At 36.6% G+C, this 24,725-nt stretch overlaps 2 protein-coding genes across 7 annotated transcripts in view; one reads left to right on the plus strand and one right to left on the minus strand.

The window, feature by feature from the left end:
- LOC141378159 (uncharacterized) overlaps nt 1-24,725 on the minus strand; it is a 416,515-nt gene that overhangs the window by 159,921 nt on the left and 231,869 nt on the right. The window lies entirely within an intron of this gene.
- ccr8.2 (chemokine (C-C motif) receptor 8.2) lies at nt 4,951-21,353 on the plus strand. 6 transcript variants are annotated; one of them, XM_073925823.1, is made up of 8 exons: nt 4,989-5,175; nt 7,274-7,423; nt 11,478-11,544; nt 12,162-12,191; nt 13,963-14,013; nt 15,290-15,340; nt 15,856-15,930; nt 16,012-21,353. In XM_073925823.1, the coding sequence occupies exons 5-8, from the start codon at nt 13,988-13,990 to the stop codon at nt 17,093-17,095; spliced, it is 1,236 nt and encodes a 411-aa protein (XP_073781924.1). In that variant the 5' UTR covers nt 4,989-5,175; nt 7,274-7,423; nt 11,478-11,544; nt 12,162-12,191; nt 13,963-13,987; the 3' UTR covers nt 17,096-21,353. The 6 variants fall into 6 exon arrangements, with proteins under 6 accessions (XP_073781927.1, XP_073781924.1, XP_073781925.1 ...); XM_073925824.1 differs by having other exon boundaries at nt 5,026-5,175; nt 12,169-12,191; XM_073925825.1 differs by having other exon boundaries at nt 5,041-5,175; nt 13,967-14,013.

Consider the following 24,725-nt stretch of genomic DNA (forward strand, 5'->3'; position numbering starts at 1 on the left):
CCGCTATAAGGGTGCCCTCACTCATGGGGGACATGGTTCATCCTGGCACAGCGAAATGAGGGCAATAGCATCAGCTATCAAGTGGACCAACCTCTGCTTTGATACAACACTTCCCTTTCCCCTATCATAGCAGAAAAAAAGCTGCTTAGAGACGAATGCTCTACGTGTGGTCACATCAAGCACAGTGTGCGGACACAGCAATGAAAGGGCTGGGTCTGCCTCCTCCACAGGCAGCACTTGCAGGTTCACTACCTGTAAAAAAAAGTGTGGTAGGAACCTTGGCACACAGCTGGAGTAGGCTGAACTGAATTCCTGGCATGATTGGCTGACTGAAAATGGTACCAGAATCCTGACGCTTCTGATTGATACCAACATGACCAGCAGAGCTGTCTTCATGGACAAGATAAAACCCTACCAGTTCCAGGCAAGATCAAAGCCCTGCTGCCTTCAGTCAAGATCAAACCTTGCCAGCTCCAGTCAAGCTGAAAGCCCTGTCGGCTCCAGTCAAGCTCAAAGCTCTGTTGGCTTTAGTCAAGCTTAAAGCCCATTCGGCTCTAGTCAAGAATTCAATTCACTTGTTGCCTGCCCCTGTCAAGCCTCATGCTCTGTGTCCCTTCTGATACTCTCTAGATCAGCCCTTGCTCCCTTCTAGGGTCCCTGATTCATTGGACCCTCCCTGGCAGGCTTTTTCTGCCATTTTTGCCCTTCCTGCTCCTTCCTATTCGTTGTCTGGATAATTGTTGTCTGCATTTGCCCTCTCACTCCTCCCTGGATGGTATGAAGAGAAGTGGCTTGTCCTCTGTTCCCTTTTGGACTAACTTGTTCCATTTGTTTTGTTTCCCTCCTTCCCCCCTTGTCTTGTTCGTGTTATTTCTGTGAGTTGTTGTTATGTTTTATGTCTCTTGGAGCTGTGACACTGCTCAAGACTTGTATTGTTTTGTGTGCACATGACCCATGTTGTTTGTTGCCATGTGCTCTTCTTTTTTGTTATTCCGAGTTATTCTGGTTGAACTTTTAGAGAAGAAACACAAGGTGTGATCAATTCCATTTTGGATTTTTGCTTCAGTACAGCTAACAAAAAATTTGTAAAGTCAGGAGTCGACATAACAGGTTTGCTACACAACAAATAAAGAATCAAAAGCTACAGGGCACTGAGAAGACCAAACAAATAGAGACTCTTTTCTTAGATTGTCTTTCCTGAGTAGCAGGAGACGAACTTAGCTCTGGTACTTGAGCTAAGAAAAGCTAAAACATGCTTCACAAGATAGTTTGTTTCCTGTTTCATTAGGGTTCACTCAATAATAGTTTTGCTCAATTTGATTATGATTAGCAACATCAATATCATGTTTCAACACAGAAATAATAGTAGGTACATCTGAAAATAAAATTGAAAATGGACCAATTAACTAAGACAACTCAGTGTGAGTGGATTTAGATAAATGAGAGTTTAGAACTGAACGTTGCAAGGGTTACTGAATTTTTTAGATGAGGACCAGCACTGCGCAAATTAAGGCCATCCAAACAGAAAATCAGTAGGTAAAACAACTTCCACAGGAAGTGATTAGAGAAGGGGAAGTTGTTAGGACAGATTATTTTTTTAATCGAGTGTGGGGCATACGACTTCAACAATTTTATGCAATAAAAATGGGACTTTGTGTCTCTTAGGCGTTTGTACGACATACAGTAGCCTGAATGGCAAACAATAAAACCGGTAACTGCTCATTACAATTCTTCTGATGTTCAACACAATAAATATGAATCATGGTCTTTAAGGTTTGGTAGAACCCCAGCTGAAAAATCCAGCTTAAACCAGCCTAAGCTGGTTGGATGGTTTTAGCTGGTCAACCAGGCTGGTTTTAGAGGGGTTTTGGCCACTTCCAGGCTGGTTTCCAGCCATTTCCAGCCTGGTCTTAGCTGGTCAGGCTGGGAGATGTCCAGCTAAAACCAGCTTGACCAGCCTAGCCAAGCTGGGAGTCCAGCCAAAACCAGCTATATCCAGCTTAAACCAGGCTGGTCAAGCTGGTTTTAGCTGGATTTGGCTGGTCATTTTCCAGCCTGACCAGCTAAGACCAGGCTGGAAAAGGCTGGAAACCAGCCTGGAAGTGGCCAAAACCCCTCTAAAACAAGCCTGGTCGACCAGCTAAAACCAGCCAACCAGCCTAGGTTTAAGCTGGATTTTTCAGCAGGGACCATTTCACAAACACCCTCAGACAGTGTGAGGGAGTTTCAGTTCTTTCATTGCCTAATGAAACATGTTAAATAAATAAAATTGATTCCTGTTACGATTGACCAGGTGGATGGAGGCTAGGGATGGCTGACGTGAAACTGACATTTCAACACAGTGTCGAGATCCCGAAGCACAAGTGTTTCAAAACACAGAAGCATGATCCAAAACACCCAAGTCACAAGTGTTTCGCAACACCTGGTCACGTGACTAAAGCAATTTAAAGCATCGATCAGTTCAGAAGAGATTCGAGACCTGGCGATTTACCATTTGACTGCCAGGGTCAGAAAAAGTCTTATATGGCCTAGAGCACAGGTGTCAAACTCAGTTCCAAAAGGGCCGCAGCTCTGCACAGTTTAGTTCCAACCCTAATTAAACACACCTGATCAAACTAATTGAGCCCTTCAGGCTTGTATGAAACCTACAGGTAAGTGTTGTAGAGCAGGGTTGGAACGAAACTGTGCAGGGCTTCGGCCCTCCAGGAATTGAGTTTGACCCCCCTGGCCTAGAGGACTGTGCCTAGGCACACAGTTTCTGTGCTTCAAATGACTTTTGGGTTCGAATCCCTACTTGTACAAATACTCCGAAATCATTGTTTTATGTATTTTAATTATGTTACTGTTTTACGGTGTAGTCTAAATAGGATACAGCTGCGGATACGCCATTTAGCATCATTTTTGTGACACTGTAAAACAATAACTAATATTTTAACAGTACTGTGATGGTTGGGTTTAGGGTTTGGGTAGATGGTAATAAAATACAATAGAAGGAAAAATTTATGAATAATATAAACAATTCTTGTTAACATATGGCCAAAACTGTCTCTGATCTAGCAACAACCCTGTTTTATGATCAAAAGATCAGATTATTTTTTTAACCTGAGTGTGGGGCATACGACTTAAACAATTTTAATGCAACAAAAATGGCACTTTGTGTCTCTTAGGCGTTTGTATGACAAATTTATTCACAAAGCGTTTATTCGGATGTCAGACCAATGTTGAAACACAACGATACAAGAACAAAGCATTACCAACTGGTTTTAAAGGATTTCAAAATAGTTGTATCAGACTGGATTTAAACCCACTATCCCCGGATGGAGATCGGAAACCTTAACCTCTCCACTACATCAGTTGAAAATTAGAATTTACAAAGTGGGCTTTAATACCTCAATTTGCTCAACTGTTCCTTGCTGAAGCTGTTTTAATGTAATACATAAAAAACATTTACATAAACAACACATTTGCTTCGACTGTTTCAGTGTTTAATGAAGGCTCGCTTTGCCCACCATTAATGGAGGCAAAAAGTGAGAATGAAGAGTGATTTGACACAGTGAAGGAAAAAAATCCAGCAAAAAGGTGAAAGTGACAAAATAAGAATAAAGAAAAATAAACAATACAATATTTACAAAGTATTTTACAAGATTGTTCAGCTAAATCAAAGCTATGAGCTGAACAAAATCAGTTAACCAATCTCTCTGACACAACACCACACAACCTACTCCTACAACTGCTCCTACAACTTATTGGCCCCGCCCATGGGTTCAACCATTTTACAGGTTGTAGGTCAACATGTAGACAAAAAAATACATTAAATAAAAGTATAAATTAATGCAAGTAAATGAATATGCATACAAAACTCAAAATACAACAACAAATAGCCGATACAAATATAAACAACAAAACTGTGATTTTTATTCACTGACCAGGGGGTCGTGACCCTGATGATGTCATAGAAAATGGCTGCTCTGACATGAAGGCGGGAAAAATCTGTATAAATGTCATTGTTTGAAACGTAAACAGTTTTGGTGTTGAGAAATGGAAACTGGTAAGTGTGTGTAAACTTTCTATGTTTGGTTAATAAATGATGTTTAAAAGAAAATGTGTCTGTGTTTATTTCAGTGTGAATGGGAAGATGATATGGGCTATTGTTTGACATGAAAGTGATATTTTTTACAAAAAACACAATGCCAATCTTGACAATAAAACAACATATATACATTACACAATTACACACATGCACAATACAGATAACACTACAAAGATTCATATTTATGTATGTATTTTATGTACGAGTGCAATGAGATGTGTGTTTGTCAGTCACAGTGTCTTTGGTTTTACACTGTGACAATTCCCTATTGAGTTTAAATGACTTTTGTAAACCGATTGTGTTGCAGAATTTTACAAGGGCTTTCACAATGTTGGGGGTCTTCAGGCAGCCTAAGGGTACAGCTTCTGGAAACTGGATGCAGATCCCATCAGTCAACAAATGCAAATGTCTTGACTTGCAATGGACCTACACAGTCTATCACATGTTTTCAAATAGCTCATTTAACACAATAACTGGCTTTAAAGTTGCTGGTAAAACAACTTGATTTGATTTCCCAGAAATTTGGCAAGAATTACATTTACGATAATATGGTGACAAGATTTTATTCCTGGCCAGAAGGAATGTTTAAGAGATTATATCAGGTTTTCTTGACACCCAAGTGTACTGAAAGTTTGTAGTCATTATATAATGAATACATACCCATGATAGGGATGTGAAAGAACAACTTGAAATACAGAAATCAAGTCATGTTATACTCTCTCAGGATTCAATATCCGCATAAGCACATCATCACTTAAAAAATATGTAAAGCCATATTTAGGCAAATCAGACTTCTCAATCACAGATGATTTACATGTCAGCCATGCTCCATCAGCTTGTTAAGCACTGATTTGTTGCCTACTGAATGGAAAAATCAAAGCTAGGCTAAACAATCACATTGGAGGAACAAACATTTCAACTTTAGTTTCATCAGTCACTTCTCTAAAAACGAGTTATAAAAAAGCTTAAACTTATCCTCAGTTGTCCAAGCTTGTGCTCGAGTAGCAACTCATTGCTGGAATACATTCAGAAATTCCTGCTGAACTCATCCTTGCAGGACATACATCGTACATCAGCAACCTCAGGTAAAGAGTTAACTTTACTTCCAGCTAGATCATTTGCACAGCAATTACACAACAACCTTTTCTACACCAGTTACGATATTGGAATGCGAGTACATGTGTAAAGAAACTCTCTCAGTAACCCTAACTACATTTCTGGCACCAACACAACTAGACTGAGGAGAGAAGTATAGTGTATTTGTTTAAATAAATGTACATTACCGTGGATACCGTGGCTCTTGATACATCACAAAGTCGTGCTGTCTTAGTCATAGATGCACCAACACTGCTGATTAAACCTTCACACACTGCCCTTACTGGTGGAATGTGCAATCAATGAAGATTGGCCACCAGCCCAGTAAACAATTGTGTGTTTAATAGATGTCTAATAGACATCTGAACAGAGATAGCTCGGCTAAAACAATGCTAAATTCGGGCTGTCAGTGAAAATCTAATAGACATCTAAGAATAGCTCAAAACTAGACTAGTCATCAAATAGACAGATTAGACAGACTTTGTGTAGTCATTTATTTCTGTTTATTTGATGACTAGTCTAGTTTTGCCATATTCTTAGGTGTCTATTAGATTTTCACTGACCTTTATTAGACATCTATTAGACATCTTTTAAAAAAAAAAAAAAAATGCATGCTGGGAGGCAGGTTAAATTTATCCATGAAACTTCCAACACCAATTGGCCAACCCCTGTACACACACACACGTGTGTGTGTGTGTATGTATATATATATATATATATATATACAGTGTAAGTCAGAGTTATTAGCCCCCCTAAATTATTAGCGCCCCTGTTTATTTTTTTCCCCAATTTCTGTTTAATGGAGGGAAGATTGTTTCAGCACATTTCTAAGCATAATAGTTTTAAAAACCTATTTCTAATAACTGATTTATTTTATCTTTGCCATAATGACAGTAAATAATATTTTACTTGATATTTTTCAAGACACTTCTATGCAGCTTAAAGTGACATTTAAAGGCTTTACTAGGTTAATAAGGTGAACTAGGCAGGTTAGGGTAATTAGGCAAGTTATTCTATAATGATGGTTTGTTCTGTAGACTATCGGGAAAAAAAATTAGCTTTAAGGGGCTAATAATTTTGTCCCAAAAATTGTTTTAAAAAATTCAAAACTGCTTTTATTCTAGCCAAAATAAAACAAATAAGTCTTTTTCTAGAAGAAAAAATATTATCAGACATACTGTGAAAATATTCTTGCTCTGTCAAACATCATTCGGGAAATAGTTAAAAAAGAAAAAAAATCAAAAGGGGGCTAATAATTCTGACTTCAACTGTATATAAATATATATATAGACTAAAACCAAAACTAGAATAGTCATCAAATAAACAGAAATGAATGACTACACATATAAAGTCTGTCTAATCTGTCTATTTGATGACTAGTCTAGTTATGGGCTATTCTTCAATGTCTATTAGATTTTCACTAACAGCCCAAATTTGGCCTTGTTTTAGTCAAGCTATCTATGTTCAGATGTCTATTAGACATCTATTAAACACAAAATTGTTTGTTGGGCTGGTGGCCAATCTTCATTGATTGCACATATATATACACATATCTAAAAAAAAAATAATAAATAATGCAAGCAAAATTAATTCTGCCAGAATTTCATCACAATACCTCCAGTTTTGTAATTAAATAGCAAACAGATGAAATTATATGATATGTATACGTTTTCTACCTCACCTGATATATATCACCACATTACCTTCTTCTTCTGCATCTTGGCTCAGTACCATGTCTTTGACAGTGGTGATATTTTCAACAGTACGGCCAGTACTTGCAATTATTTTCACCAAGTCATCCAATCCACCTTTTCTCTAGTTTTTAGTTACAAATTTACAAAGAAATCGCTCGTAAACCTTTGATCAAACTTGTAGCTTCATACAAAAACAGTATTTTTATTTAAGCCTTAAAAAAATGCAGCTAAAAAGAAATACGTCATCATTACGCCACAATTACGTCATCACCAATGAAAGTAAATAAAAGGATTATTGTGATGCACAGATTGCCCTGTATATATATGTATGCCTTGTAAAAATTCTTCGATTTTCTTTGTCGTTGTCTTTCTTTCCTTAAATAATTCCCTCTAGTGAGTGGAGCTAAGATGTGAGAAAAGGAACAGATAAAGGGAAGTGAGGAAAGAAAGGGAGGATGCATGAATAAAAACTGCAGAACAACAGTAGAAGTCGATCACACCTATTCTTCGAATATCTGAGTTTGGTCACATGTTCTCTTTTCAGGTAGGCTTCAACTATTTTTTTTTCTTTTCACCGTTAATTAATTCTCTTGCAAAAAAGTGAAAAGGCAAGTACCATTGGCAAACTTTTTTTTTTACTCTGACACGATTTCAGTGCTTCATTGTTTGGATTTTACTGAAGTACTTGTTTTTCACTGAGCAAAAAGAAAAACTGTGTGCACTGAGCAATTCCAGCATTTTGGATGTGACATTTGTAGTAAAAATTCTAAGCATAAATTCACAAAGAAAGTATATGTTAACATTATATTGAAACATCTGATTATATTTTCAAACAACTAACCACAGAGTTGTGGGATTAGAAAAATATCAATCTGTAAACATTGTTTATATTCTAAATGAGGAAAATAAATATAATTGTTGGACGTGACAAAAAAAAAAAAATATGTGAGTTTACAGTTTACAACATACTTTGTAGAAATTCTCTGAATGTAACAGCACAACCCAAAAGAAACAATGCTAATCAAAAAGATACGAGTTGGCCCACCATAGAACAAAAAAATAGTTGATTTTATTTTATTTAAAACTTTTGATTTAAAATGGAAAAGCTTTGTTCTGTGACACATGTGAAATTGACACTTGTGTGACTTTGATTAATCAAATATAATTGACAAAGACATTTTTGCGGATTTTAAAAGTAAATAGTTGCTTACACAAAAAATGTTGAAATGGTTTCGCTATTTCGATGAAAACTTTTTTTTTTCATGGCAAGGTTGACATTTGCATGGAATTTTTCATGTATGTTATATATGTTTAAAATCTCAGAACAAAAATAATTTTGATGTTTGGTTACCACTCTGTAAAAAAGCTGGGGTGCTGGAAAAATATAAAATAAATTACAGAAATTTACCTTAAAATAACAAATATTATATTACAGAAATTTACCTGAAATTTAAATTTAAGGAAATTTCTGTAGTTTAATATTCGTTATTTTATGGTATATTTCTGTAATTTAATAGCCGTTATATTACTTTTTTTTCCGTCACCCCAGCTGCTGGAAATAAACCATAAAATTATGGATTTCTTTTATATATTGCAGCTACCTAAATTCAGGTAAGTTATGCAGTTTAAACATTCTCCTCTTATTACTTGGCTTGCTGAGAAGAGGAGAAATTTGATTTATCAGTCTTTTGGCTTTTTGGGTAACTGGGTATTAATATCTAAACGAAACATTATTATGAATTAATGATGAGTTAATTAATGTATTAATTAACATTTAAGTTTAAGCTAAATGTATCTTATGTCTTATGCAGACAGAATCTGCGGATGTTTTTGGCCATTTCTGCAGAGAATTTTTGTAAAAATCTGTGGATTTCTGCGCAATTACTATTGGAGTATCATAACTAAAACCTTAATATGTGAATTTAAAAAATAATATCTTTTTAACTTTTATTGAATGTTTACAATGCAAATCCAATTAGATTCACTTTTTTTGGTAAACAAAGCAAGTCTCTTATGTAATATCTCTACTAAAAGACAGAAAATATTACTTTACAAACTGCATTGTACATAAATCAGATGGACATTTTTATATGTCTATAAGTCTGAAATATAAATATTACTGTAATTAATTTAAAAACTGAATAAATATAGATTTACACACATTTACTCAAGTAAATAAACAGAATTATTGATGGGCTAAAAATCTGCGGAATTCAGCGCGCTCAGATTCTGTGTGGGCCTACTCATGAGCTGTTAATATATAATCATTATCATTAAGTCATCCTTAACTATTCATGAACTCCTTTGTTTAAACTGTATAAGTCGACGCAGACTGACGTTCTATTGTTATTCAGTGTAAACACACTAGACGGATGTGCAAAAGGAGTCCATAAGTAGTTAAAGGGGAAATGAAGCACACAGTCAAGTTTAAATTGTTTTGTACATTGGATTCTTCCTAAATGTAAATAAATTAAACAACCTTGATTAATGTAACCATTTAGAAGAAAACAACATGTTTCACTATAGCTTTTAGACCTACAGAGCCCCGCCATTTTGGAATGTCGCTGTGCCTGACATCACAGGGTTGGTTCTGTTTCCTCAGCTGAACAGATACAGTGGAAGTAAAGGACTGAACACGGAGACTGGACAGCCTAATTTAACAGTTGTAGAAGTTGGTGCAAATACAAGCATCAGATGTGATGCCAGACACTTCTAAATGGTTACATTAATCGAGCTTGTTTAATATATTTTCATTAAAGGGGAATCCAATTTAAAAAATAATGTGAACTTGACTGTGTGCTTCATTTCCCCTTTAAGGATGAGTTAATGATGATGTGCCCCTGCAAGTAAAGTCATGACATAATTATATATTAATAGCTCATGAGTTCATGATGGTTAAATTTTGCACACATGAACTCACCTGACTCATGTTGTAGTTAAAGTCAGGTCATGAATAGTGCATGCATTAAATCATTATTAGTTCATGATAAAGTGATGTTTAGTTTACATTATAACACATCATTATTCATATATTGTTATTGTAAAGTGTTATTGCTTTTTGTTTGTTGGAAGATGCAGGCTCAAAAATTGCATTGAATGGAAATATTTGAATATTATCAACACAGGCTCATTCTGAAAACGTAGACCCGCGGACGTTTCTGGAGGCCGTGTATTATGTAGCCGGAAATATGTATGGCTGCATTTAATTTTTTCAAGCGAACGCTACAGGCAGGGCCGGAGCAAGCTGAACTGCCGCTCTAGGCAGAGGACGATCATGCTGCCCTCAACCCTACTGTGAAAACAAAAGTGACCGGTTATGAAAATGAAGTGAGGTGGCGCGGACCTCTATTCTGCTGCCCTATGCGCGGATATAACTGAGGACGCGCGTGTGCTAAGGGAGGTGTCGCGGACGCCGCCCTCTCTATTCTGCCGCCCTATGCGCAGATATAACTGGCGTGTGCGGGTGTTGCGGACCTCTATTCTGCCGCCCTATGCACGGATAAAACTGAGGACGCGCGGGTGTCATGGACCTCTACTGTGCCGCCCTATGTGCGGATATAACTGAGGACGCGCGGGTGTCATGGACCTCTATTCTGCCGCCCTATGTGCGGATATAACTGAGGACACGCGGGTGCTGATGGAGGTGTCGCTGATGCCGCCCTCTCTATTCTGTTGCCTATGCGCGAATATAACTGAGGATGCAGGTGGTAAGGGAGGTGTCGCGGATGTTGCCCTCTCTATACTGCTGCCCTAGGTGGCCACCTAGGTCACCTCTATGGACATGCCGGCCCTGGCTACGGGGCGGTGTGATGCCATTCCTTTTGGCACTTACCGGCTGACCCCTTACCTATGTGTGGCGGGCTTTCCCGCTGCAACCAGTTTGTCCGGTTAGCTCATCTTGTTCGTTGGCGGACTTAAGACGCAGAGAGGAGTTCACCATTATGACGACGACGACCGGGTTAGAGTCCGTGGAAGAGCGGTTTCAGAAATCAGGTAAGACAAAAACAGATTCCAAAAAAAAACTACATTTACGAGTGAACCACATGGTGATTGATAAAATCGAAAACTTGGTAAAAATCAGCTTTTTTTTTTCTGGACGGCTTGTGTAAACCTTGGGCTGGGTTTAGGGAAGTAAGTGGGAGGGTGGGTCAATCAAAATAATTGCTTGGGTTTAGGGAAGGAGGAGGGTAGGTCGGTGGATTGGCTGGTCGCCCCGTCAATCATTCAGTCGGTCGTTAGCTGCCTCCGGTGGTTCACATGAGAACAGCACGGGTGAGAGCGACACTCGCGAGAGGCATTTGAGATATGAAAAAGCACACACCCTCTCGCGGATTCGCAAAAACTAAAGCTGCAAAAATACATACCTCCCGGGACATATTTTGTGGTCTCCAGAAATGTCCGCGGGACTACGTTTTTAGAATGAGCCTGGGTTGAATATTATAGCCTTGAGAGTGATCTCTGGACCAGTACAAAACCTTCAATTGAACAGAAAACACTAACAATGTAACAAGCACTGTAGATTTCTTCAGAAATGTAAACATGTAGTCACGTTTTACATGCTTGCCTCTTGAGTCTGAAACACTTTTTTTTTCTCACAGTAAAAAGACTGCAGAACATTTGAGCTCAACTCTTGCAAGGCAAACGAAAACCCACAAAAGAGCAAAGGTAAACCATCCTGTCTTTGCTTTCATGTTTTCTGTATTAGTGTGTTACAAATTTAGTTGGTCTAGCTAACAATCATCACATATGTAGTGTAGTAATAAATAACTTAAAGAAAAGAAGAGGCTATCTTACTATAAAAGTAAAGTTGTGTTTGGGCAGATCATTAAAAGTGCTTTTAAGTGGTCGGTGTGTGCAGACTCAGAGTGTGTCAAACCACATGCTAACACCACTGCTCAGCTGTTATGACTACCTAAGCTGTTCATGTTGTAACTGGTTAACTATTCACATAGAATATTGTTCAGCCTAATTATTTATTTTGTGCCATTACAGCACTTTGAGCCATTTAAAGTGGAGTGTTGCACTTTTCTTTTCATAAATAGAGAGAACATTTTAGTACTGTAACTTCCTCTTAAAACGTGCAGCATGGTGAGAGCCAATCGATTCATTGCTACTGCAGTCAGTATGAAACTAGTCTGCAGTCTGCAAAAGACCCTACCCCACTTAACCTATATAGGAAAACCAATAGCCTGAAAAAAAAAACTATAATACATCATGATTTTTTGACTGATCTCATACGATTCGATCTTATCTGATCTCAACTTCCTTTCTTCGCTTGGAAGGTCACAGGGAAACACCACAATCCCACAATCGTGAGTACTCTTTTCAAGGACATTGTTGATTTGACCTATTTTTTATAAATAGTATGCTAAAATGCTGTGTTTGATTGTTGTGAATGTGCCTGAAGAGCACTGTATATATGATTTCGAACATCCATCCTTTGAACTGACGTTTTAGTTTGTAATGGAAGGAATGGTTATGGTTTCACACCTTTTTGTATGGTCGGAAAACCAGATGTTGCAAACATTTAAAGTCAAAGAACAATTCTCAAGTTCACAAGTGGTTTACACCACAGATAGATGCGCGTATAGCCGTATAGGTATGTGCAATTTTATTACAGTATATATAAATATATATATATATATATATATATATATATATATATATATATATATATATATATATATATATATATATATATATATATATACATTACTACAAACTTAATGTAAAAAAGTGTGCGCACATACACTATTTAAATAAAGATAACTAAGTTTTTATAGTTACTGATGTTCATTGTTTGATAAACATTGTTCATTGTTTTCATTGTTTGATGATTAAGATTAACATTTGCTTTGCAAATGAGTAAATAACAGTAAAACCTTGTGTTCTTTGTTCATTTAGGTGTATTAATGAAACTTTTACTGTATGTAATCGTAGCTTTGTCTCCTTTATATTTAATAATGAAATCATTTAAAGGTGATCTATTTGCATTAATATTCTAAACCACCGTTAGAACTTGTCATGAATTCTATAGCTGGCTTGTTGAGGTAGGACCAACCACCATCTCTGAATAAAGTTCAAAAACTAAAGGGTCAAAGCAAAGCCAATTTTCTTAGTCATCAAACGACGAACATCAGTAACAATACATAACTTTGTTTTATTCGTTTGAACAGTGTATGTGCATTAACTCTGCAGTAAACATTAAAGTGTATTATTTTGGAAAATCTTCAGTCTTTTAACATGAATGTTCAGATACTCTTATCGTGAACTAACAATGAACATATTTCCACCCTGGGTACATTACAGTAAACACTAGTGCTTGTTTAGTTATGTGTACATTAACAAAACATTCATTTAAATATATCCACTTGTGACGTTAAACAGGCATATGAATAGCATATACACGCTAGCGGTCAAAAGTTTGGGGTCGGTAGGATTTTTAAATGTTTTAAAATAAGCTTCTCCTGCTCATCAAAGCCGCATTTATTTAATCCAAATATTGTAAAATAGTGAAATGTTATTGCACTATAAAATAACTGTTCAAAAATAGTATATCATTTAATTTAGTTATTTATTCCAGTAATCTTAAAGATGAATTTTCTGCTTTATTATGCAGATGCTTCAGAAATCACTTTAATATTTATTATTGTTGTTGTTGTCATTATTAATATTATTACGATTATTATTTATAATGGTAATAGTCATAAAAGCAATAATGACTGGACTAATAATTTCAATTGAAAATACATATAATAAGTGATAACTAAATATTTAATAAATAAGTATTTAACAATTAAACTTATTTTTTACATTTAATAAATGCCGACTTGATGAACAGAATAATTTCCTTTAAAAAAAAAGAGAAAAAAAAACTCGACCCCAAACTTTTGACCGGTAGTCTGTCTTTCTGTCTGTCTGTCTGTCTGTCTGTCTGTCTGTCTGTCTGTCTGTCTGTCTGTCTGTCTATCTATCTATCTATCTATCTATCTATCTATCTATCTATCTATCTATCTATCTATCTATCTATCTGATCTATTTGCATTGTTATTCTTAAACACTATTTCCCTGTTTTCTACGCAGTCAGAACTCCTCTAGATCGCTGATCATGAGTTCTACAGCTGGCTTGTTAAGGTAAGATTAAACACCATCTCCCAATATAGTTCAAAACTGAAAGCGAACACTGAATGCTGTTCTACTAAGTTATAAGCTAGTTGTATTAATCAGTCAACATTTGTGACTTTAAACCACAAGACCAAAGAAGTGTCAATTTTCAGTTTTATATATGGTTCAATATTTTTTGTTTTTATGTTAGTGTTGGACAATATTTGACCACAAACTGTTTAAAAATTAAAACAGGGTTTTAATATAATTACAGTAAGAAAATGTTACAAAATGTCTTCTATGGAACATAATATTTACTTAATATTCTAATAATTTTTGACATAAAAAATTATTAATTTTGATCCATAAAATGCATGGATATTGCCAAAAAATTATATTATTAAAATTATATTAATTATAATTATTGTATTATTTTAGAAAATCTTCAGTCTTTTAACATGAATGTTTAGATACTCTTACCGTGAACTAACAATGAACATATTTCCACCCTGGGTACATTACAGTAAACACTAGTGCTTGTTTAGTTATGTGTACATTAACAAAACATTTATTTAAATATATCCACTTGTGACGTTAAACAGGCATATGAATAGCATATTCACGTTAGCGGTCAAAAGTTTGGGGTCGGTAGGATTTTTAAATGTTTTAAAATAAGCTTCTCCTGCTCATCAAAGCCGCATTTATTTAATCCAAAAATTGTAAAATTGTGAAATGTTATTGCACTATAAAATAACTGTTCAAAAATAGTATATCATTTAATTTAGTTATTTATTCCAGTAATCTTAAAGATGAATTTTCTGCTTTATTATGCAGATGCTTCAGAAATCACTTTAATATTTATTATTGTTGTTGTTGTCATTATTATTATTATTATGATTATTATTAATAATGGTAATAGTCATAAAAGCAATAATGACTGGACTAATAATTTCATTTGAAAATACATACAATAAGTGATAACTAAATATTTAATAAATAAGTATTTAACAATTAAACTTATATTTTACATTTAATAAATGCCGACTTGATGAACAGAATAATTTCCTTTAAAAAAAAAAAGAGAGAAAAAAAAAAACCCGACCCCAAACTTTTGACTGGTAGTCTGTCTGTCTGTCTATCTATCTGTCTGTCTGTCTGTCTGTCTGTCTGTCTGTCTGTCTGTCTATCTATCTATCATAGTTCTGTCTATATTTATATAAATAACCTTTATATAATAACTTGATTTATTAAAGGTGATCTATTTGCATTGTTATTCTTAAACACTATTTCCCTGTTTTCTACGCAGTCAGAACTCCTCTAGATCGCTGATCATGAGTTCTACAGCTGGCTTGTTAAGGTAAGATTAAACACCATCTCCCAATATAGTTCAAAACTGAAAGCGAACACTGAATGCTGTTCTACTAAGTTAAAAGCTAGTTGTATTAATCAGTCAACATTTGAGACTTTAAACCACAAGACCAGTCGTAAGTGTCAATTTTCATTTTTATATATGGTTCAATATTTTTTGTTTTTATGTTAGTGTCGGACAATATTTAACCACAAACTGTTTAAAAATTAAAACAGGGTTTTAATATAATTACAGTAAGAAAATGTTACAAAACGTCTTCTATGGAACATGATATTAACTTAATATTCTAATGATTTTTGACATTAAAAATAATTAATTTTGATCCATAAAATGCATGGATATTGCCAATATATATACACAAGCAATTATGACTAGTTTTGGGGTCCAAGCTCATATATTAGATTTAAGCAGTGAAGCAAAGCAGATTATGAAATTCATGAGGGCACTTATTTAAGGTTGATGTTCAGATATTCACTAATTTTTTTGGTTTCTGTCACGAACAGCATCGCTGCACAGTCTCTGTGGACTGAAATGGAAAACAGCAGCATCCCTGATCTGAATATTCATACATCTTACATGTGAGGTCATATCATATTATTGTATTATTGTAAAGATGGAGCTCTGTTTTGCTTACATATATATTTTTTTTCCTTTTCAAGACCAAACATGGATGAGCCAGTTAGCGATCAGCCAACTACCCCTGCTCATTACAGTTATGATGATTACTACAACTCTGTTGATCCTGACTCAGCACCCTGTGTTTATCCAGCACATGGAGCTAGCATCCTCCCAGTGTTATACTCCCTGTTTTTTGTGGTGGGCTTTCTGGGTAACGCTCTGGTTATCTGGGTGGTTTTGATGGGTGTCAAGCTGAGAAGCATGACTGATATCTGTCTCCTGAACCTGGCTATAGCTGACTTGCTCTTGGTCTCCTCACTTCCCTTCCTGGCGCACTATGCCAGAGACCAGTGGATCTTTGGTGATCATATGTGCACTATGGTGCTCAGTGTCTACCACATAGGATTCTACAGTGGGATTTTCTTCATTGTAATGATGAGCGTCGATCGATACCTTGCTGTAGTTCATGCTGTGTTCGCCTTGAAAGTCAGAACAAAGACATACGGGATCTTAGCTAGTTTAGTCATATGGGTCGCTGCCGTCACTGCATCCTTTCCCGAGTTGATACACCTCAAAACCACAGTTACAAATAATCAAACTCTTTGTGCGTCTTATCCGACAACTGATCAATGGTCGTATCATGATTCAAAGACAGCCGGAATCTTTAAAATGAACGTCATAGGTTTAATCCTCCCACTTTCTGTGATAGGATTCTGTTACTCAATGATTCTCATCAAACTGCTGACCGTTCGCTCATCCAGGAGGCAGGCCATGCGTCTTGTCGTGGTGGTGATGGTGGTCTTCTTCTGCTGCTGGGCTCCATATAACATCGCAGCTTTTTTTAAAGCCTTGGAGCTGAAAAAAGTCTTAACTCATTCCTGTGAAAGCAGTAAGGCGATCACTTTAAGTCTGCAGATCACAGAAGCTGTGGCGTACTCACATAGCTGTGTGAATCCGTTTCTCTATGTGTTCGTGGGAGAAAAATTTAGAAAGCATCTTTTCAGACTTCTGAACAGAACACCGTTCAGCAGACTGCAGTTCATGAAGAGTTATATCATACAGGCCACAGGATCTGTTTATTCACAGACAACTAGCATGGATGAGAGATCTTCAGTCGCAGTCTAAGCCCCAATCCCATTTCTTTCCCCTTAGCACTTCCCCCGTTCCCGTGAAGAGGTAGGAGTGTCCCAATTCACTTCAGCTTGAAGGCGTGGGGCTAAGGGGAAGGGGTAGATGCCCCTTTGAACAGAGATTTTTCAGGGGCACACTCGAAACCAAAGGGTAAGAAAATTTCACAGAATACACCAGCTACAACGGCAGGATAGCTGCTCCCGGAAGTGAGGAGATTCACTAATTAGTAGGGATGTAACGGTATCAGAAATTCACGGTACGGTAATACCTCGGTATGAATGGCACGGTACAGTATTTATTGAAGAATTTACAGGAAAAACAAAACTAATGAAAAGACTCGAAAAAAGTGCCAAATGTGTTTATTTACCTTAATACTGAACATTTCAATGACATACAAATTAGCCATCTATCTGTAAGTTTTGAAACAGGAACTTCAATTTTTAAATTTTAATAGCAAAAAACTATTAAACCATATAAAAAAAAAATAAAGTTTCAATTTAGTATTGTTGAAAACTCATCACATTCAACATTTAATCACTCACTCACTTGGATAGAGATGGGTTTAAAGGAAAATTATCATATAACTATAATCTGGTAAAAGCTGGAATCTCTGTGCATGTCCCCTGCAACAGAAAAAAAACCTCTCATTTGGGACTGAGGTTTCTGGGACAAAGAGCAGTGGGTAACGTTGTGCATTGTCTTTCCAACAATTGAGAGGACAAGCCATGAGTGAGATAGAGGTCTCTTTGCGGTACAAGTCAATCTCTGCATCAATCTAACAAGTGTGTTGTGTTCTGCAGTCCCCATGACTGTTTTTAGTCGTATTCCCCGACTTATATTTCACCACAGTCTGGCAGTGCCTGCATAATGTTTTTTTTCTTTGTCTGTCAACTGAAATGCTTCCACACATCCGATTTAAAACCTGCTTTAGGTTAGATCATTTTCAGCTCTTCTTCTTCCCCGCTACTAGCAGCACACTCCATTTCCGCATTACTGGATCTGTAGTGACAACAGACCTCAAAGGATGATGGCCATGCCTAGGCTGAAGGGAATTGTAGTTCCCGCTACCTCCCGTTCGCTTCATTCGCCTAAGCAAACTTTTCTCAGAAATATGGTTTTATTGAGTCATGCGCCTACCATAATATTGAAAAAAATTACTATTGCGGTATGACGGTATTTACAATATTGTTACATCCCTACTAATTATTATTTTCTGTCATTATTATGAATTTTTATAACAAGCAAGCACATGTTTAAATACATTCATAACCGCGCTCATGTTTTACCTTAATAACTCCGGTATAGCAGTCCCACAACATTCTGACACTCGATGACACTCGAATACCCTTTTAGAAATGTCTAGTTGCTGAGAATGAGCTTTTTACAGTGTCTGCTATAATGTTAATGTTGTTTTTGGTGTGTTTACATAGATAAATATGAACACTGTGTTATATACACAGTATAGTTATGATCTTATTGCAGCATTATATCATTATGAGGTCACACTTTACAATAAGGTTCATTAGTTAATGGTAGGTAAGGCATTTACTAACATGAAAAAACAATGGACAATACATTTACTACTGTATTTATTCATGTCAATAAACGTTAGTTAATGAAAATACAGTAGTTCATTGTTAGTTCATGTTAACTCATGGTGCATTAACTAATGTTAACAAGCATGGACTGAAATGTTAATAATGCATTAGTAAATGTTAAATTTTGATTAATAAATGCTCTACAAGTGTTGTTCATGATTAGTTCATGTTAGTAAATGCATTAACTAATGCACCTTATTGTAAAGTGTTACCAATTATGATAGAATAATATATGCCTTCAATGATTTCCTGAAGATAAATACCAAAAATAGAACACAACTGGAATAACTACAGCAGTCGCCATCGTATGATCTCATATGATGTAAGAGACCATGATGACATATGATGACATGCAGGTGCTGTAGTGCTGTCCCATTTCTTAAGGGTAAATTTTGAAGCCCTTCCCCTTCACACTCGGTTTTAAGGGCCAAGGGGAAAAGGTAGGGGTACAAAAATAGAATTGGGATTGGGCCGAAATTGCAGAATACTCAGAATAAAAAATCATAGAATAGGGATTCACTTGCATGAAGGGAGAAAAGATGTTTTTTTTTCCAATATTTACAATTTGCACAGTTTTCTTACTGCTTAAATATGTCGGAATCAATAGCTATGTTTTCATCTAGTTGCGCTGGCAGGTGTGTCTGTCTGTCTCTCTCTCTCTCCCTCTCTTTTCATCTGCAGACCCCGCCCTAATTATGCAGATGACATTCCCTGGGACTGGCTGGTGTGACCCAGGGTGTCTTTTAAAAAAAGGAAAGTGGGCGTGGGGAGGGAGAGCGAGTCGGTTGGCGTGTTGTTTTGCGTTTAGTGTGATATAAAAACTATTTTGTTGCTATGTTATTTTTGTTATTTTGATATTGTTTTGTTTTTTGGTTTGTTTGTTGATATTGTAAATGTTGAATTCTGTACATGGTGGACACCACACTTTTCTTTTATGTAAATATTTTCTCCTGTTTTTATACAGTAAGGGAGGTGGGGGTAGATTTTGTATTTTTATTTCTGTTATTTTGTTTAGTGTAGCTAGTTTAATTTTGGTGTTTAATTAGAGTGTACTTTTTGTTTATTATTTTTCTGTGGCTCCTCTCCAAGGTGTTTGGATTCATGTTTTGGGTGATATAAAAAAGAAAAAGACCAAAAAAAAAAAAAGAGACAAATAAATAGACCCGACTCCAAAGGGTCACAAAAGTGATTTTATTTGTCTGGTGTATTTTTGTTATGGTCTTGACCCTACACCAGGGTCGTAGCAATCTAAAGATGTGAATTAGCCTTGGAATATTGCATAAAATATTTGCAAATAAAGCTGTTTCTCAATATGCATTCTTCAGCGATCTTGCGTCCTCGTGTAACGTCATCATCAACTGCCAAAGTTTAGTTCCAAAACTCAAGACCGCAAGAACGGAGGATGCGTTTAAGTTCCCGGATGTGTTCTTGATATCGAGGACGCACCGATGCAGACTTGAGCACCGAACTTGCTATGGAAGACCCAAAAGTCATTGCGACTTGAGGTGGGAAGTGCACTTTCTATATAAATTTATTATTAAAGTTCAGACATATAACTTATTTATCTCAGGAGTTTTCCTAAATGAATATAAACATCACCATGAAAATCTTAATAAAGACATAAACACATTAAGGGTGTTTATTTGCTGAAATTCATATAAAATCTGTTTTATTTGTATTATGCAACGTATATTTATAATGTTTTATGCATAGTATATATTTAAAAAAGGGGGTAAAACCATAAATTGCTGTATGAATGCTGTAATGTTTACATAATTTTCCATTAAAAAACAGTTTTTTTGAAAACCGAACCGTAAATCAAACGCAATGAAGGTTTTTGAAGGCACAAGAACTCTCTTTGGGAGCACAGGTGTTCAAGACTAGTAAACATATAAAACCATTTTGATGACGGACTTTTCAGTGCATTTTTAGAATGACCAAAACAACTAATCCAGGGTCATTCTGATTATGTACTGTACCCCTATATATATTTCTGGAGAGCGCAAAATATGTCCCAGAATCTACTTTTTAGCAGTATTTGTTTTCGCAAATCTGACAGAGGCCACTTTTAACACTTTTTCAGATCTCAAATTTCTCTCGCGAGTGCTATTCGCGTTTGCTGTTCTCACGTAAATCAACCTCATCGTCTGTCTACAAAAATACTTCTCTTGCTTTCTTTGCCATCGTGTTCATTGTTCAACCGGCATTTTTTGACTAACAATAACCAAATGCCGAGTGAGACACATGCTTTCTTTTTATTCTACGCGCATGCCCAGAGTGCGAGAATGGTCACGTGATATACGTTTTTGGTGGTGTAGTGTGGACGGAGATATGTTCAGAAACGCTAGGTGAAATGCTAGTGTGGACGCGGATCGTTTTTTATCTAAAACGCTGTTTTAAAACTAAAACGCAAACGCACTAGTATAAACCGGCCCTTAATGCACAGCTACGCGCATTGCATGCTTCGTGGGTCACGACAATCACTTGATGCAGAAGTATAAACCAGGCTTTACACTGCTTTCTCAAGTTTGACAAACCTGCCATTTTGAAATGGAAAACCGAGAGTTTCTCTTATTTCAAGGTTAACATACTTTGTGTTTTAACTTAACCTTCTTTCAAAATGGGCCATTAGGTGGCCAAACTCTTATTTCAATTGATACAAAATAAAACTTATGTGTTAAAAGCATATTAATTGGTATTAATTTCATACATTTTACAATTTTTTTCAGCTTTGAATGAATGAATAAATAAATACATCAATTAGTTCATTAAATAATAATATAATATATAATAATATTAATAATAATAATAATGATAATAATGGCACAGTAGGTAGTGCTGTCGCCTCACAGCAAGAAGGTCGCTGGGTGGCAGGTTCGAACCTCGGCTCAGTTGGCGTTTCTGTGTGGAGTTTGCATGTTCACCCTGCCTACGCGTGGGTTTCCTCCAGGTGCTCCGGTTTCCCCCACAGTCCAAAGACATGCGGTACAGGTGAATTGGGTAGGATAAATTGTCCGTAGTGTATGAGTGTGTGTGTGTGGATGTTTCCCAGAGATGGGTTGCGGCTGGAAGGGCATCCGCTGCGTAAAAACTTGCTGGATAAGTTGGCGGTTCATTCCGCTGTGGCGACCCCGGATTAATAAAGGGACTAAGCCGACAAGAAAATGAATGATAATAATAATAATAACAATACTAATAATAATGAATCAAAGTTTTTATGATTTTTAAAATTATGATCAGAATGTTCTACAACCATTATCCCCAACCAAGATTGCTATTGACAGTATGCTAAGCACATAAAACACACAAGAACCATACAGAACTGAAACATTTGAAACTGGATCATGGGCTCAACCACAGACCCCATCCTCTACTCACCAAATGACTGAAACTGCAAAGCAGATTCTCTCATGATGAGCAGATTTTACATGAAAAACAATTGTCATCAAGGGCAAAATGATTCAGTCTGATATCCCCTAATAGTGGCCCTTCTGTTGAAATTATGAGCAGTTTTCTCATATAGGACCAGTTAGACTCATTAGGCATCACTAACATTCAGTCAAAACATTAGACATCATCTGTTCACAAGACATCAATAGTAACATAGTGACACCTCTTGGAGGGACTGTCCCAATTACTGCAATGAAACCAGTGCTTAGTGTTTTTGCAAGAAAGTTTGCTCATTTACAGTATGTCACAGACATTGGTAAAAGTAAACACAACAAAAAAGTGAACAAACACATTGCCTTCAAATTATTATGTAAATGGTCTATGTTCATAGCTATAAAAATTAAGACAACTTAATAGTTCCATGTTAAAATGGGTTTACTCACTTTTTAATGCAAACATTTGTGTTTACATTTTTGTAAAACTTCAAAAACATACCTGGGTCAAAGATGAAGATCCAATTTTGGTATCTGCATCGAATTAATTGGACAAAAGTGATTGTATATACTTAAACAAGATTAACCTTTAATAAAAAGCTGTTTTAAATAACTTTTTTTGAACAGAAAATGTCAGATGGAATGGATTTTTTTCACCATTACATCTTGAAATAAACAAAATACCAGGTTGCAAATATATTTGCTTAAATAAGTATTGTGTTACACTAAAAGGACTAAGCATTTTTAAGTTGCTACTTTGAAATCATAATTAAAGGCTTATTTATACCAACCCTTTCTTATAAAAACATTTTGAACTGGACTGAAAAAAAGCACAGCATAAAGGCCCTGGTATACTTCAGCTGAAATAAAGAAGCATCAAATCTTGCCAAAACAAAGTTCGTTTTGAGTCAGTTTCAGTAGTTTGAAACAGCTCACCAAAGCAAACTTTTTAGAGGAGTTCAAGTTGCCTTATAAAAGCCAGGATACCTTTAGTTTGTGATGCTTATCAGTGGTTGTGTCATGGAACTCCACCTCAGTTCAGAACCAAGAGTCGAAAAAAAATGCTTCACCATGCCTTTTCATTGGCATTGAAATCTTTGTTCTGTGGGTGATAAAGAAGAATGCTGTAACCTGTAAACATGGGCATGGAAAAAAATGCAGACTGCAAATGTACTGCAGATGGAGTTTGTGTATGGTGTACCACAGAAGCTCTAAAGGCAACCCAGACTATCTCGGATTGGCTGAAGAAAACCACTCAAAGATTTGCAGAAGTATGACATTGTGATGCATCTCACTCCATCTCAAGTAGCATCTTGGTTAAGAATGTAACTTCTCGGTTACTGTTCTATCCTTATTCTATGATGGAGGAAATGGAGACGTTATGTCGGAATGACATTATGGGGAATTGCCAAATGAATGCCTATGAACTGGCAAGTGCAGCTTCTCACACATGCACCTACTTATAATTAGCTGTGTATATAAGCCAAGTATCTTGCTCACCTGAAAGAGAGCTAGCCAGACTTTAATGTTGAGGAAGCTAAGTGCACTTAGCCTTCCGCTGGTGATCCAAGATGGGTCTGGATGCAAACCGGGTGCTGCTGCAAGCTGAGCTGCATGCAATCTGCAATTTGCACACCTAACCCTAACCCTCACAGTGATGTCACTAGCTCCATTGAGTGCATTGTGTCTGACATTGCATGTTTGAGATATGCAGTCTAAGCTTGCATATCCAAGTCTGCATGCAGATACTATTGCAGTAATCCAGTCATTGTAGCAACGAGTCACAACGTCTCCTTCAGGGTAGGATTGTTCTGACAGTAACCGAGACATTTCCCTTTAGATTGGGAACTCTGAGTTATGTTAAAAGGACATTATGGGGAAGTGTATTTAAAGCACCACAATAGCTAGATCTGCCACGCATTTGGTGAGATGTTTGCCAAGCATATAGCGTGTGCACAAAGCATCACCAAAGACACAACCTGCCAACATCACCAGGCCCTTGAATACTAGAATATGGGAATATTAGAATTTAGAAGAATCTTTTGCTTGCCTTAGCTGTAGACTAGTGATTTGTAGAGATATGACAGTATGTTAGAAAAGCATTCCAGTCCAGAAAGGGAAGAATGCTGCAGAGACCACTTGTTACCCAAGCAAGATCTAGCAACAGTCTAGTAACAGTCTGTGCATGTGGTATAGCCCTGACCAGCGGAGCACTACAGGAATGGTTAGCTGGTAGGGAAGACACAGGTCCACATGAGCGGTTGGCACTGATCCCCTTAATGCGGGCTGACCAAGTGGGGATGCCAGACAAAGTAATTGGCCAGGCATTCAGCTCCTCTTTGAGATGGGCTTTAGGGACCTCAGAGGAACTCTCTAGGGTTCACCAGATGGGAAACTTACTAGCAGAGTGGAAAAAGTTCATACATCTCTCAGTGTCATCTTTAGGTGCCACCCAGCCCGCAGTTCTATAAAAGTCTGTTAGAGACGTGCCTTGTCCTAAGGCACAGAATGCGGACAAGACACAGTAATAAAAGAGCTGGGTCTGTCTCCTTCGCAGACAGTGATTGGAGACTCACTACCTGGGGACATAGCCGAGCCAGGGGCTTAGAATAAAATCAGAGTAGGCAGGCCCGAATTACAGGC

The sequence above is a fragment of the Danio rerio genome, chromosome 16, assembly GCF_049306965.1.
Source record: "Danio rerio strain Tuebingen ecotype United States chromosome 16, GRCz12tu, whole genome shotgun sequence".
In the NCBI taxonomy this organism is placed as follows: domain Eukaryota; kingdom Metazoa; phylum Chordata; class Actinopteri; order Cypriniformes; family Danionidae; genus Danio; species Danio rerio.